General features: G+C 59.9%; 2 protein-coding genes across 3 annotated transcripts in view; one reads left to right on the forward strand and one right to left on the reverse strand.

Moving 5' to 3' along the window:
• Positions 1–1,974: 1,974 nt before the first annotated feature.
• The window catches only part of SPPL2B (signal peptide peptidase like 2B), a 42,891-nt gene continuing 31,734 nt past the window's right edge, over positions 1,975–13,131 (forward strand). The window contains exons 1-2 of one of the 2 annotated variants that reach the window (XM_061190859.1): positions 1,975–2,163; positions 7,398–7,639. The gene's annotated coding sequence lies outside the window, so the exon portion shown is untranslated. Of the gene's footprint in view, positions 2,164–5,048; positions 5,643–7,397; positions 7,640–13,131 lie in introns of those variants that run through there. The other variant, XM_061190858.1, reaches the window with a different exon arrangement.
• Positions 1,986–3,809, reverse strand: LINGO3 (leucine rich repeat and Ig domain containing 3). The gene has a single exon (XM_061190855.1). It carries the CDS (start codon positions 3,771–3,773, stop codon positions 1,995–1,997), a length of 1,779 nt encoding a protein of 592 aa, XP_061046838.1. The 5' UTR covers positions 3,774–3,809; the 3' UTR covers positions 1,986–1,994.

Here is a 13,131-nt window from a genome sequence, read left to right on the forward strand (position 1 = left end):
CTGTTCGACTCTGTGTAGGGCTGCTGGACACCCCATTCGGCCCTCCCTTACTTCCTGTCATGAATGGGGTTGGGTGGGGTTGGGTGGGGTTGGGTGGAGTCCCCACCCTGGCTGGCTGTGGTCAGCAGCCTGCCACACAGCCCTGTTGGCCCATGTGCACACTGTAGAAGCAGGATCAGGGCCTCCCGGTGTTTCCAGCCCAGGGAGAATGGCCAGTGTCCCCTTCCACCTTCTGGCTGAATCCATTGTGCAAAACTTCCAGGAGGGACAGCTTTCTCTCTGGCTCATCTCAGAAAGATCTTGAGGGATCCAGAATCCAAGTCAATCATCAAGCTTGTCCACGGGCCTGGCCTCTACGTATGTAGCAATAGGTTTGACCGTCAGACCCATTTTATAGACGTGGACACGAATGGTCCAGGTGGTCCTCGGTTGCCAACAAAGATTACACAGCTGCGAGGGCACAGAGCTGGCTTTGAACCTTCTTACAAGGTCCTTGAGAATACTGTCTAACCTCCCTTCTGGCCAGGGCCAGGCCACACAAAATTTCCTGTGCCCCTTCCCCCAAGTGATGCCCTAACTGGTCTGGCCGAGGTAGAGAGTCGGGGCAAGGACCAGGCTGGGTGAGGCAGGGTCATGTATGGTCCCTGTCTGGTATCTGAATACTGCTGCAAAACCTCAGCTCCTGCTTGCATACCCCCAGTGACTGGGAACTCACTATCTGTAGAGCAACAGGGCAGTGACCTTGGGGAAGCTCTTCTTTCACCTGAGCTACAGTCTTCCTGTGACCCTCTCTACTCTTTGGCCCAAGATCTGCCCCAACGTTGCAGAGACCAAGATGCCTCTGTCACCTTCTCCCAACAACCCAGGTCCAGGCCTCCCTGTAGCTTGAACCTCTGTCCTGGCCTTTCTCCCCGTCGCTGCCCCTTCCATGCCCATAACAGGGACCCTGAGAACCGTCCACGCTCTGGTCTCCTTCCTGAGGTGAGCAATGGGCCATGGGACTGGGCAGGGGTGGTGCAGACTCGGGATTGAAGGTCACTCCAACTGGCCTGCTGGAGAGGGACACCTGGAAGCCATGCTCCTGGGCCAGGGGCCAGGACGGCTGTCCCTCCTGGGTGGTGAGGGCAAGGAAGCAGGTGGCAGCTGTGAGGGATGGTGGGAGGAACCAGGGAAATGGCTTCTCCTAGCAGGCAGCCCACCCTGCTTGGCCAACAGGTCCTGGCGGGCGGGAGTCTGGGTGCAGGGGTCTGGGACCATCCTGCGTGCTGGACCGCCTCAGGGTGAGCCTGACCTCCTCAGCGAGACCGTAGCACAGCCCCTGAGATCTGCCCCAAGATGGCCAGCTGAGCAGGAGTTGGGTGTGAGCTGAGTGTCTGGGTGCAGGCTGGCCTCTCCCCAGGGCCCTGCACGCCCTTGGTGAGCTCTGGAGCTGGGGGCACCTGCTCAGTGTCAGCTGGGTGTGGGGTGTGTGTGTTCCACTCCGGAGCCATGCGTCTGGATGTATGTTCCGGGTGTGAGTGTGTGCTCTGGTGTAGGGACGGGGGCGGGGTGTGTGTGTGTGTGTGCGTGCAGGTGTGAACAGTGAGGGCTTTCACATGCCCCTGCTGACCTCCGTGGGGTTCCAGGTGTAGACCATCTCCACCAGGTGTGAGCGGTTTACGCCCAGGACCCTGGGCCTCTGAGCACCCCCCACCCCGCCCCCTGCCCAGCTCAGCGACCACACCAGGGGCAGGAAGACAGGGTGAAACCCTAAGAAAACGCTTGAGAAACTCTGCAAAAGATGCATCCTGATGAAAAAACAGTCCTGTGGTTGGGTCTCTACAAAAAAAGGGAAAGTTCTGCCAGGAGCCGGCTTGCGGCCGCCCCCTACAGGAAACGCATAGATGGTCGTCAGATGGGCCAGCCACGGGCTGGCGTGGACTTGGGCGGAGACGGAGACGCGGCCTCCGGCGCAGGCGCAGCGGCGGGGGCCGCGGGAGGTGGGCGGGGGCCTCTTAGATCATCTTCATGTTGAACTTGCGGGCGCCTCCCTGGCCGGCAGCCGCGGCGGGCCCGTCCACCTTGGGGAAAGAGTACTCCACCGAGAAGTTGTTCCTGTGCTGCCCGCGGCCGCGGCTCCACACGAAGAGAAGCAGGAAGCAGAAGAGGACGACGCCCAGGAAGGTGATGCAGCCCATGGCGGTAGACACCAGGATGGTGGTGAGGTCCAGAGGGAAGCGCGCGGCCGCCTGCGTGTCGTTGCGGCCCTCGCCCGGGGTCCGGTTGGCGGCCGGCTCGGGCTGCACGCTCAGCGTGGCGAAGTAGGTGTCGTTGCCGCCCGCGTTGCTGGCCACGCACGTGTAGGTGCCACTGTCCCCTGGCCGCGCGTCCCGGATCTGCAGCGTGCCGCCCGGCAGCACGCGCGCCCGGCCGGCGCTGGCGGCGGTCACCGCGCGGTGGCGCGGCGTCACCCAGGCCACGGTGGGCGCCGGCTCGCCCTCGGCGCGGCACTGGAAGCGCACGTCGTCGCCCGCGGCCGCCGTGACATGCTGCAGCCGCCGCTCGCGGATCTTGGGCTTGCGGCACACGAAGTACTCGAAGAGCACCGAGTCCGGCAGGTTGCGCAGCGCGTCGCCGCGGACCTCGGCCGGGGTGGCGCAGGCCGGCAGGCGGCCGTCGAAGTTGAGGGTCTTGCGGCGCTGCACGATCCAGAGCAGGCGACAGTCGCAGGCCAGCGGGTTCCCGTCCACGCGCAGCGTCTCCAGCGTGTTGACCGAGTGGAAGGTGCTCTCCTCCAGCGTGGACAGCAGGTTGTTAGAGAGGTTGAGCAGGCGGATCTGCCGCAGCCCCAGAAAGGCCTGCGGCTCCACCACGGCCAGCAGGGCCCCGGCCAGGTGCAGCTCACGCAGGCGCACCAGGTCGCGGAAGGACCCTCGCGGCACCGTGCTGATGGGGTTGTGCGAGAGATTGAGGCAGGTGAGGTGGGCCTGGTGGCGCAGGGCGGCGGCCGGCACGGCGGTGATGTTGGTGTGCGTGACGGACAGCGAGGTCAGGTTGAGCCCCTGCAGGCTGCCGGCGGCCACCTCCTCCAGCAGCGGCCAGTTGTCGATCTCCAGGTGCAGCAGGCCCGGGAGCCGCTGGAAGTTCTGATCCTCCAGGGCGGCGATGGCCAGGTGCCGCAGCCGCAGGGCGCCCAGGCCCCGCAGGTGGCCCAGCGACTCGCCCGACAGCGCCGTCAGGTTGCAGCGCTCCAGGGTCAGCTCCTCAAGCGCCAGCAGCCCCGCGAAGGCCCGGCGCGAGATGAACACCAGGTCGTTGTCGCCCATCTCCAGCCGGCGGAGGCTGCGCAGGTCCTGGAAGGTGTAGTCCAGGAGGATGACCAGCTTGTTCTCGCTCAGGTCCAGCAGCGTGAGGTTGTCCAGGTGCGTGAAGACGCCGGGCGGGATGAGCTTCAGCAGGTTGCCGCGGAGGCGCAGCACTCGCAGGCACGGCAGGTTGGCGAAGGCGCCGGGCTCCACGTGCGCGATCACGTTCTCGCTCAGGTCCAGCTCCTCCAGCAGCGGCAGGGCGGCCAGGTCGCCCGGGTTCAGGCAGCGGATGCGGTTGCGGCTGAGCTCTAGCAGGCGCGTCTCGGCCGGGATGCCGTCGGGCACCGCGGTCAGCCGGCGCCGGGGACAGGCTACCGCGCGCATCTGCGCTGTACACTCGCAGCGGGCCGGGCAGGCCCCAGCGGGGGGCGGGGCCGCGGGCAGAAGCAGGAGCTGCAGGCTCAGGACACACAGCCAGCAGGTCATGGTGCGGAGCCTGGGCCTAGGGCCACGCCACCATCCTCGTGGGCACCTGAGGGCGGGGGCAGCGTTAGCACCCGCATCCCGCCATCCCGCCACCCCGGCCCGTCCCATCCCATCCTAGTAGCGTGCTCAGGAAGTGATTACCCACCGTGGGACCCGGGATCCCCCTCTGGGGTGTCTACCCAAGGGCTGGGTAGGGAAGCAGTGTGGACGGATGATCAAGGTGATCAGGGTCCATGGAGGGGGTGACTTCAGACCAGGACAGGTGACATTTGAGCTGAGACCCTGTGCTGGGTTGAACTGTGTTCCCCCAAAAGAAATGTTCAAGTCCTAACCCTGGTACGTGGGAAGGGGGCCTCGTTTGGAAATAGGGTCTTTGCAGATGTGCTGAGTTGAGACGAGGTTATATTGGATTAGGGTGGCCCTGAATCCAGTGACTTATGTTCTTATAATAAGAGGGAAGTTTGGACTCACACACAGATGCACACAGAGGGGAAAAGGCCGCGTGAAGATAGAGGCAGAGGTTGGAGGGATGCGTCTACAAGCCAAGGATGGCGAGGGCCCCCAGAAGTTGGGAGAGGCAGGAAGGACCCTCCCTTGGAGACTTCAGAGGGAGCATGGCCTGAGACCCCTGGATTTCAGACTTCTGGCCTCCAGAACTGGGAGAGCATAGATTTCTGTTGTTTTCAGCCACTCAGTCTGTGGTACTTTGTTTTTGGCAACAGGAAGCTAATACAGACCCAAAGAATGACCAGGAAAGGGCCCATGGGTGTTGCAGAAAGAGGGTTCCAGGCTGGGGTAAGAGCCAGTGCAAAGGCCCTGAGGCAGAAGGAGTGGCTGGCGAGGCTAGGAGTACAATGAGTGGGGGTGGGGAGTGGGAGATGCACTGGAGGGGTCACGGAGGCTGGGGGGAGGCCCGGAGGGACAGATGGCAACACGCCTGGGCCTTTGCACCTGCGCCTTCCGAGTTGCTCCATCTCTCCTGACAGCCAGCTGGCCCTCCATCCCCTGTCCCCACACTCTGCTGGGCTGCAGCCCAGATCCTGGGGCCAAGGTGGGTGGGGGTGGGGAGGGCATAGGCAGATGGCAGCCTGAGGGTGCTGCTCCGTTGGCCAGGCAGCTATTTTCAGCATCTTAGCAGCTGAAGCCCCCAGGCATCCCCTGACTCCCCCTGACACATCCTTGCTGCCTGTTTCCTCACTGTTCCCACAGGCCCAGCTCAGCAATGACCCAGGCTGTAGATTCTCATCTGCTAAACAGCGGTGAGGCCAGCTCCGGCCTTCCTGGGCCCTTTTGGGAATTTTAGGTGAGCATTAACACACACAGAGCCCCGAGCAGCTTAATGCCAGAGGTGAACCATATGTCACTGGGGGGAGAGTTTGTATTTTGCAGGTGTCATCAATTTAAGATGAGGTCACACTGGAGCAGGGTGGGCCCTGATCCAATGACTGGTGTCCTTTTGAAAAGGGAAATTTGGATGCAGACACTCAGGGAAGATGGCCACGTGACAACAAAGGCAGAGACTGGAGTGATGCATCTATAAGCCAAGGGACACCAAAGATTGCCAATAACCACCAGAAGCTGGAAAAAGCAGGGAAGGATCCACGCCTAGAATCTCTGGAGGAAGCACAGCCCTGCTGACACCTTGATTTTGAATGTCTGGCCTCCAGAACAGAGAGAATAACTTTCTGTTGTTTTAAGCCACCATGTTTGTGGTATTTCATTATGGCAGCTACAAGACCTAAAGGAATATCCATGGATCCGTAAGAAAAACTCACACATGGGAGCAGAGTGAACAAGGAGGTTTGCTGCAGAGTCGTTTGGAACAGCAAAAACTGGGACTAACCTAGATATCCATCAATAGGGGATCAGGTAAATAAATTGTGGTCTGTGCCTGCTGTGGAACACAGGGAGACTTGTATGTACCAATGAAGAAAGACAGTGGAGATGTAGTTATATGGGGGGGGGAATAAAAATCCCAAAACTAACCTAAGTGTCCATCAATAGGGGATTAGTTAAATAAACTGTGGTCTGTGCCTGCTGTGGAATCAAGGAGATCTGTATGTACTCAGTAGAAAAAGAGAGCTGAGATCCAGTTATATGGAGGAAAAATGGAACTAACCTAAGCACCCATCAATAGGGGATCAAATAAGCCATAATCTATGGTTATTGTGGAATGCTGGGAGATTCAAATGTGCCCACAAGGAAAGCTGGCTGAGGTGTAGTTCCACAGGAGGCCAGGGGGAATCAAGGTTGCCAAACAATCACAGACGGCACAATCCTATTCATGGCAAAATAAAATCAACACCAAACTCAGTTCTTGATTTGGGTGGGCACATAAACACAAGCGCAGGTGCCCCTGAAACGCCTGGGAATTCACACACCGTTCGGGACAGCACTGTGAGAGGCGGGAAGGGAGTTGCCGTAGTGGAGAGTGTGGTCACATCATGAGGAAACCGAGGCGCCCCTGGCCTCCAGGAGGTCACAGGTCTTAGCTCCCTGTCCCCGGCTGGGGAACCTAGCAGGGAGGCAGAGGGAGGGAGCGAGAGGCATCTGGTTGTACCTTCCCACGGCAACTGTCCTTAATCCCGACCTGGGCATTGCAGGGAACATAATCCTTCCCCGAGGCAAACTCCTTTCCCAGGCTCTTTTTCTAGGTCATTCTCTCCCGTGTCTCTGCCCTGGACAGCATGTGGAGAGGCCGTGTCCCAGGAGGGGACATGACAGAACTGATGGTCCCCTGTTCAGCCATCTCCTTCTACGTTAAAGGGGCTCTGAGGTCACTCCCAGGTCGCCATCCCAGCCCAGGCCGCTCTCTGTGGTCAAGGGATAACTGTCCCCCAGCCGGGGATGGGGCACAGCTCCTCAGCAGTCTGCTTTGGAGGAGCAAGGCCCTCCCTGGCTCTGCCCCAAGAAGGAAATGGCTGGTATTGTTCAGCCCCCCAAACAGACTCCTTGTGGGGGCAGAGCTGCCTGCGTTGTTCCTTCTACAAGAGAGAATTTCATGCGCCTGGCCCCTCCTTGCCTTCCCCTCCTCCCTCTCTCCCCCTCGCTCTCTCTGCTCCAGCCCCACAGGCCTCCTCGCTGTTTCTCCAACATGCCCGCTATGGTCCTGCCCCAGGGCCTTTGCACGGGCTGTGCAAGACCCAGACCACTGTCCCTTCATGGCTCTCTCCCTGACTTTATTTGGGTCTCGCCCCCAGTGTCACTTCCCTGGTGACTCTCTGCACTAAACTACCCCTCCCCTCCCCCCAGGCTCTCTGAAATGCACCTTAAACCCCTGTTCAAAGCTGGTCTCTCTTCCTGGACTGGAAACATCATCTTCATCATTATCATCATCTTCATCAAAATGGCAAACTCTGCTATAGCCCCTGCTCTGGGCCAGCCCTGGGCTAAGGCTCCACCTGGATCGGCCCATTTAATTCCCACAACAACCTCACAGGGGTGGGTCCCCACTGTCACGCCCACTTTACAGATGGGAACACTGAGGCTCAAAGCAACATAAGTCACCCTCTCAGGTTCACACCGCACGTCAGAGGTGGCAGGGGACAGTCTCGGAGTGAGGTGGGGTGGTGCTACACCCTGTAACACTCGTTAATCTTTTTTTTTTTTTTTTTTTTTTAACAGAGGCAGGAGAGGGTCCTGGCAGTTCATCCAGCTAGAATTCAAAATACGGCTCTGTTTTTGCTGGACCTGTTTTCATCATCACCTGCGGAGATCCTGTAACACTGGTCTCCTCTCATTCGTTGATTCTGTCCATCAGTCAGTCAACAAACATCTACTGTGCCAGGCATTTTCCACGTGCTGAGGACACACAGTGCGTGAGACAAAGGGGTCAGCTTTCTTGGAGCTCACGGATAATAAAAGAGGTAAGTAAATACACTCTCTTCCGCCTTAGGTGGCCATAAGTGGAGAGAAATAAATCCAGGAAAAGGGCGAAGGGGGTGTTGAGGGGATTGCAGTGATCTAATTTGCCAAGAAAGGGACATTCATACAAAGACTTAGGGAGGGAGAAAGGGAGCCTAGCGGGGGGGTGGGGGTGGGCAGCAGGACTGGGCCATTCAGCCAAGGAGGCCGGGGACGGGCGCTGCAGAGAGAGGAAGGTGGATTTTTTACAAACTTAAAATTTTTTTTTAAGTTGGAAAGAATTTTTAAAAAAATAGTTGTCACAGAACAGTATCAGGAAGGAAGTACTTAAGTGACGAGAGGTCAGCACGGCCAGGGCACAGCCACTGTGATACAGTAGCAGAAAGGCCGGCAGAGACCTCGGTTCTGACGCGCTGTGTAACCTCCAATGAAAAATGCACCCTCTCTGAACCTCGCCTGTCAAAGGGGGCAAGTCCCGGGGCGCCCTCGGAGCACTCGCGCCGTAATTGCTCCCGGGATGAGAGGATAGCTGGTCCTTGGCGCCCAGCGGGGCCTGCTCCAGCTGTGACCCAGTTTGTGAGCTATAACCTCTCCCCCCAGCATGGGCCTGTCATCTCTGTGCCGGGTGGGTGGACTCGCAACTGGGCTGGAGCTTGTGATGCCTCCCCCTCCACCCCAGGGTTCTGGCCCCTCCACTGTGGGAAGGTCTGGTCTGGGCGAGGGAGCAGCGGGGACTTGACTTTGTCTCTAGCCACCCTGTTCATTCACTTACCCCGACGTTGGCTGGACTGGGAAGCAGGAGAGCTCGCGGGAGGGTGGTCTCGGTGGAGGGCTGGGCGCCCTCAGCAAGTGAGTCACCCTCTCTGGGCCTGTTTCCTCGCCTGGAGGCCTGGGCCTTGAGGTGGGGTTAGAAGGCCAGGATCCTGGGTCCTGATTAGGGTGGGGGTCTGGATTCCAGTCCTGCTTTTGCTGCTAAGTTTTTAGGGCATCGGGTCCATTTCCTGAAAGGTGGTGAGAAGGCCAGCCAGCTGTGAATGGTGGTAGGAAGGGCAGGCGGGGGGTGGGAGGGACAGGGCTGGCAAAGGCCACTCCGTGGGGCCGTGCTGGATGGTAAAATGAGGCCATGTGGACACGTCCATGTTGATTCTACACCTTCTCTGCCCCTTCCCTCCTCCTTGAGGCAGGGGCCTTGGGGGAGGTGACACCCACAGGGCGGTCAAGGTCACCACCTGCCCTCCAGACACTCCTTTTCCCCCCAGGGACCTGCCACCCTCTCCACCCAGGACTAAATACCATCTGTTCACTGATGACTCCTGACCGTGTCTCTCCTGAGCTCCAGCCCTGGGGACCAGCCACATCCCTGACATCGCCCGGAGACCCCACAGTGTCCCGACGTCACCCGTCCCCTGGCAGCTCCTCATTCACACCCCCGGCCAATCCATCACCAGGTGCTGTCAGTTCCACCTCCAAATATATCCCACATCCACCTTGCACTGCATCTCTGCCACCGCCAGGCCACCACCAACCCACTCCAAACCCCCCTCCCGTTAGCATGGGCTCCGGCTCACCCACCACCGTTCAACAGACACCCTGCCTTCTTCAGGACTCAGTGTCCCCACCTTCAGAATGCACTGGGGTTGTGTGAGGTCCCTCAGCATTGCTGACTTCCGGGGCTGGATCATTCTCTGTGGGAGGCCATCCTGGGCACTGTGGGGTGTGTAGCAGCATCCCTGACCCCCACCCCATCGATGCCAGGAGCCCCCCAGTCGTGACAACCACAGACGTTCCCAGACATCGCCCACGTTCCCTGGGGGGCGGGATCGCCCGGGTGAGACCCGCTGTCGTAGAGGATGCTGGGCACAGAGCAGGCATCCAGTGGCTGCCCCAGGAGGAGACAGGCTGATTATCAGCCTGTGTTATAGATGGGGAAGCAGAGGCCCAGAGAGGGGAAGTGACTTGCCCAGGGCCACACAGCAGGTGAGAAGCAGATGTAAGACTTGAATCCAGGACTCCACACCCTGTCCTCCCACGGTTCTTCCAGGGTCGGGGCGGTGGGAGCCCATCCTCGTGGGACCCTGACTTCCTTCAGCTCTGCAGACCCAGGAGCCTGCCCTGTGCCAGCCGGGCAGAACTGTGAGGCCCCGGGGCTGCCCTTGGCAGAGCGAGGCTCCCTCCCCCCACGCCACGGTCAGCGAGCATGCGGCTCGTGGCCAAGGGTGGAGGAGGCCCTGGGGGCCAGCCTGGCCCTTCCTGGGCTGCGGGTGCAGCCGTGTTGGGGCTGAGTCCCCATGTGACTGTTGGCGTGGGAAAAACTCCTCGCCACGTGAATTGAGCGCTGCAGCGTGGTGCAGACCAGACCCCCTGCATACCCAGGGCCACCCCCCCTCATTTTCCACACGGGGGAGCCAGAGCCTCGGGGCTGGTGGCCGAGAACCTTCCCATCTCTTCTCCCCAGCGAGGGGCAAATCCCACCGGGGCAGGGCTGCCCTGGCCACACTCCAGGACTCCCTCTCTCCCTCTGAACCCCAGTGGGCCAAGCGTGGGTGCTGGGGGCTCAGCAGCACCGGGGCCTTCCTCGGGGCATTTTTTTCCCATTTCAAGTGTCCAGTGTTTTTTTTAGTACTTTCACATATATGTGCAGCCATCACCTCTAATTCCAGAACATTCCATCACCCGCACAAGAAGCCCTGTCCCCATGAGCACTCACCCCCTACCCCCTGCCCCAGCCCCTGACAACCCACTCTCTGTGTCTGTGGATCTGCCTGTTCTGGACGTTTCCCATCAATGGAATCACACCCTGTGTGGCCTTCTGCATCTAGCTTCTCTCACTGAGCATCTTGTCGGGTGGGCAAACAGGCAAGACATGCAAACACATCCACGAAGTAGATCGTTTGGGAAAAGTGGGGGTCTGTTATCTGGTCTGATGCTTTGTCCAGCATGGCCGGGAGGGCCTGTCTGAGCTGAGTCCTGAGCGGCGGGCAGGAGTGAGCAGGCAAAAGGCCGGGAAATGGTGTTCTGGGTGGAGGGATCCGCCGGGGCAAAGGCCCTGGGGTGGGAATAGGCTGGTGCTCGGAGGACAGAAACGGGGGTTGAGGCTGGAGGCTCAGGGTGTGTCTGAGTTTGGGTCTGGGGGGTCGGGGTTGGCAAAGGCGGAACCACGCAGGGCTCTGAACCCACAGTGAGGTGTTGGGACTTGATTCTGAGAGTGCGGGGGAGTCATGGAGGGATTTTGAGCAGGAGCAGGACGTATCTGAGCTGGAGTCTGAAAATGCGTCTGGCTGTGTGTGTTCTGGCCCTGTCACCCCACATCATCTGAGGCTGGAAACTTGTGTCTCCTGCCTGGACAGCACTGTCCCAAGGGCGGGGACCATGTTAGTCCTCTTTCTACCCCCCACCACCAACATGCACAGAGCTGGGTGCTCCGAGGGCCCAAGAATATCCAACGAATGAAGCAGAGAATCACCGAAATCCCATGCCAGGACGAGCTCTTCCGGGTCTCCATCAGAGCCCGCCCCCGACCGCCTTGGAAGAGACTTTTAAGGCCCTGAGCCTCAGCTTCCTCTTCTGCAAAAGGGACTCATGTGACTAACAGCCGCCTCCCGGGACTGACGGAGTGGCAGGTGAGAAGTCGGAGAGAAGATACTTCATAACCTGGGAGCCTTCAGAAAAGTCTCCACTGGGTGCCGGCTGGGGTCGGGCGCCCCTAGGCCTTGTTCTGCCCTCGGCCAAGTCCTCACCTCATCCGTTCATTCATTTATTCATTCATTGAACAAGCACTGAATGGGCACCTTCTGTGTGCCAGGCGCTGCTCTTTGAGGGAAACAGCTTTGAACAATATGGACGGAATCGCTGCCACTCATCCACGGGTGATAAACAGGAGTAAAACAGAGGCCACGTGTGGACAGGGCTACGGAGAGAAAGAACGGGGGAGGTGGGGGTCTGTGGTCGGCAGAACAACGCCCCCATCCAAAGATGCCCGCGCACGACCTGATCCCTGGAACCTGCGAGTGTTACTTTATGTGGCAAAGGGGGATGAAATTAAGGATGCTGAACAGTTCACCCTGAGACGGGGATGACCCTGGATTCCCCGGGGAGCCACTGTCATCCCAGGGTCCTTATAAGAGGGAGGCGGGGGGTCAGAGGCAGAGAGAGACGGGAGATGCTGCGCTGCTGGCTGTGAGGATGCAGGAGGGGCCGCGAGCCAGGGATGCGGCGCCTCTAGAAGCTGGAAAAGGCAGGAACCGCTGCTCCCCTGGAGCCTCCAGAAGGACCAGCCCTGCCCACGCCTGGATTTAGCCCCGTGAGACCCCTGTCGGACTCCTGACCCCCAGGACTGTCAGAGAATCAATGTGTGTGGTTTCAGCACTAGGTTTGTGGTGATTTGTGGCAGCAACCTCAGGAGACTCACGCAGGGTCTTTGCAGATTTGAAGAGGTGGGTGGAGGCCTCCCCAGAGCTGTGCGCCTGCTCTGCGGGCTGGAAGGTGGAGGGGGCCGAGCTCCCCGCCGGGTCTGCCATCAGCCTCAGCTGCAGGGCAGGGACCTACCCCGGGGGAGGAGCCCGAAATCTGTCAGTCCAGGCAGGACCTGGGAAATGGAGACCCCTCCTCCCCTTCGCCCCAAGCTGTCCTTTACCCAAATTTACCAGGAAGTTCTTAAGCCGAGGGGGCTGGGGTTGCCGGGCCCCCTCCCCTGGAACAGAGGCAGCCCAGCCCCAGGGGTCCTGGCCAGGTAGCTAGCTCCCTCCTTCCCTCCTGGCCAGGGCCCCTCCCCCTCCCATCCCATCTATCTTGAGCCAGCTTTTGCCCCCGACAGGCCACATGGGACTCATCCTCCCGACCCCTCTCAGGCTGGGGGATGCTGAACACTCCCTTGAGCAAGGCTGAGCCAGGCCCCGCCTGCAGGCAGCAGCTGAACCCACCAGGAGGGCGGGGGTGGGGGGAATAGATGGTTGCAGCCAGCCCCTCTGTCCCCGGGGCCACAACTGGGGCCGGAGGGAGCAAGGGCAGTGCGGCTGGCAGGTCCTCGAAGCGTTCCCTATTCAAGCGGCTAGACCGACTTGGGAGGTGGCGCCCAGCCACAAGCAGCGCCCGGCCCTCTGAGGCCTGCTTCTGGGGACGCACTGCCGACCCCTCAGGATTGGTGCATCCTTCGTCCTAGATCCGGGCCCTCCCGGGACTTTGATCCATGACAATTCATTAAGCCCTAATTAGCCTCCAGCTGCCGTTAGTCCCTGTTAACCCTTCGGGGGGCTGGGGGCCTCCCGACCCACTTTCCTTGCCAGCCTGTGCAGGGGGGCTGTGGACCACCCTCTGCAGGTGAGGCCTCTAGATCTGGAACCACGTTTTGAATGCCCACTGTATAGCACAGCTGCTCAGCCACTAGCCCAGCCGAGCCCCGAGGTGGGGGAATAACGAAACCCACTTGAAGAAAAGGAGACTGAGGGTCAGAGTGGTCCCCAGCTCACCTGGCAGCACTCAGCTTGAGAGTCAACAT

This window comes from Eubalaena glacialis, chromosome 4 (assembly GCF_028564815.1).
Source record: "Eubalaena glacialis isolate mEubGla1 chromosome 4, mEubGla1.1.hap2.+ XY, whole genome shotgun sequence".
Classification (NCBI taxonomy): Eukaryota; Metazoa; Chordata; class Mammalia; order Artiodactyla; family Balaenidae; genus Eubalaena; species Eubalaena glacialis.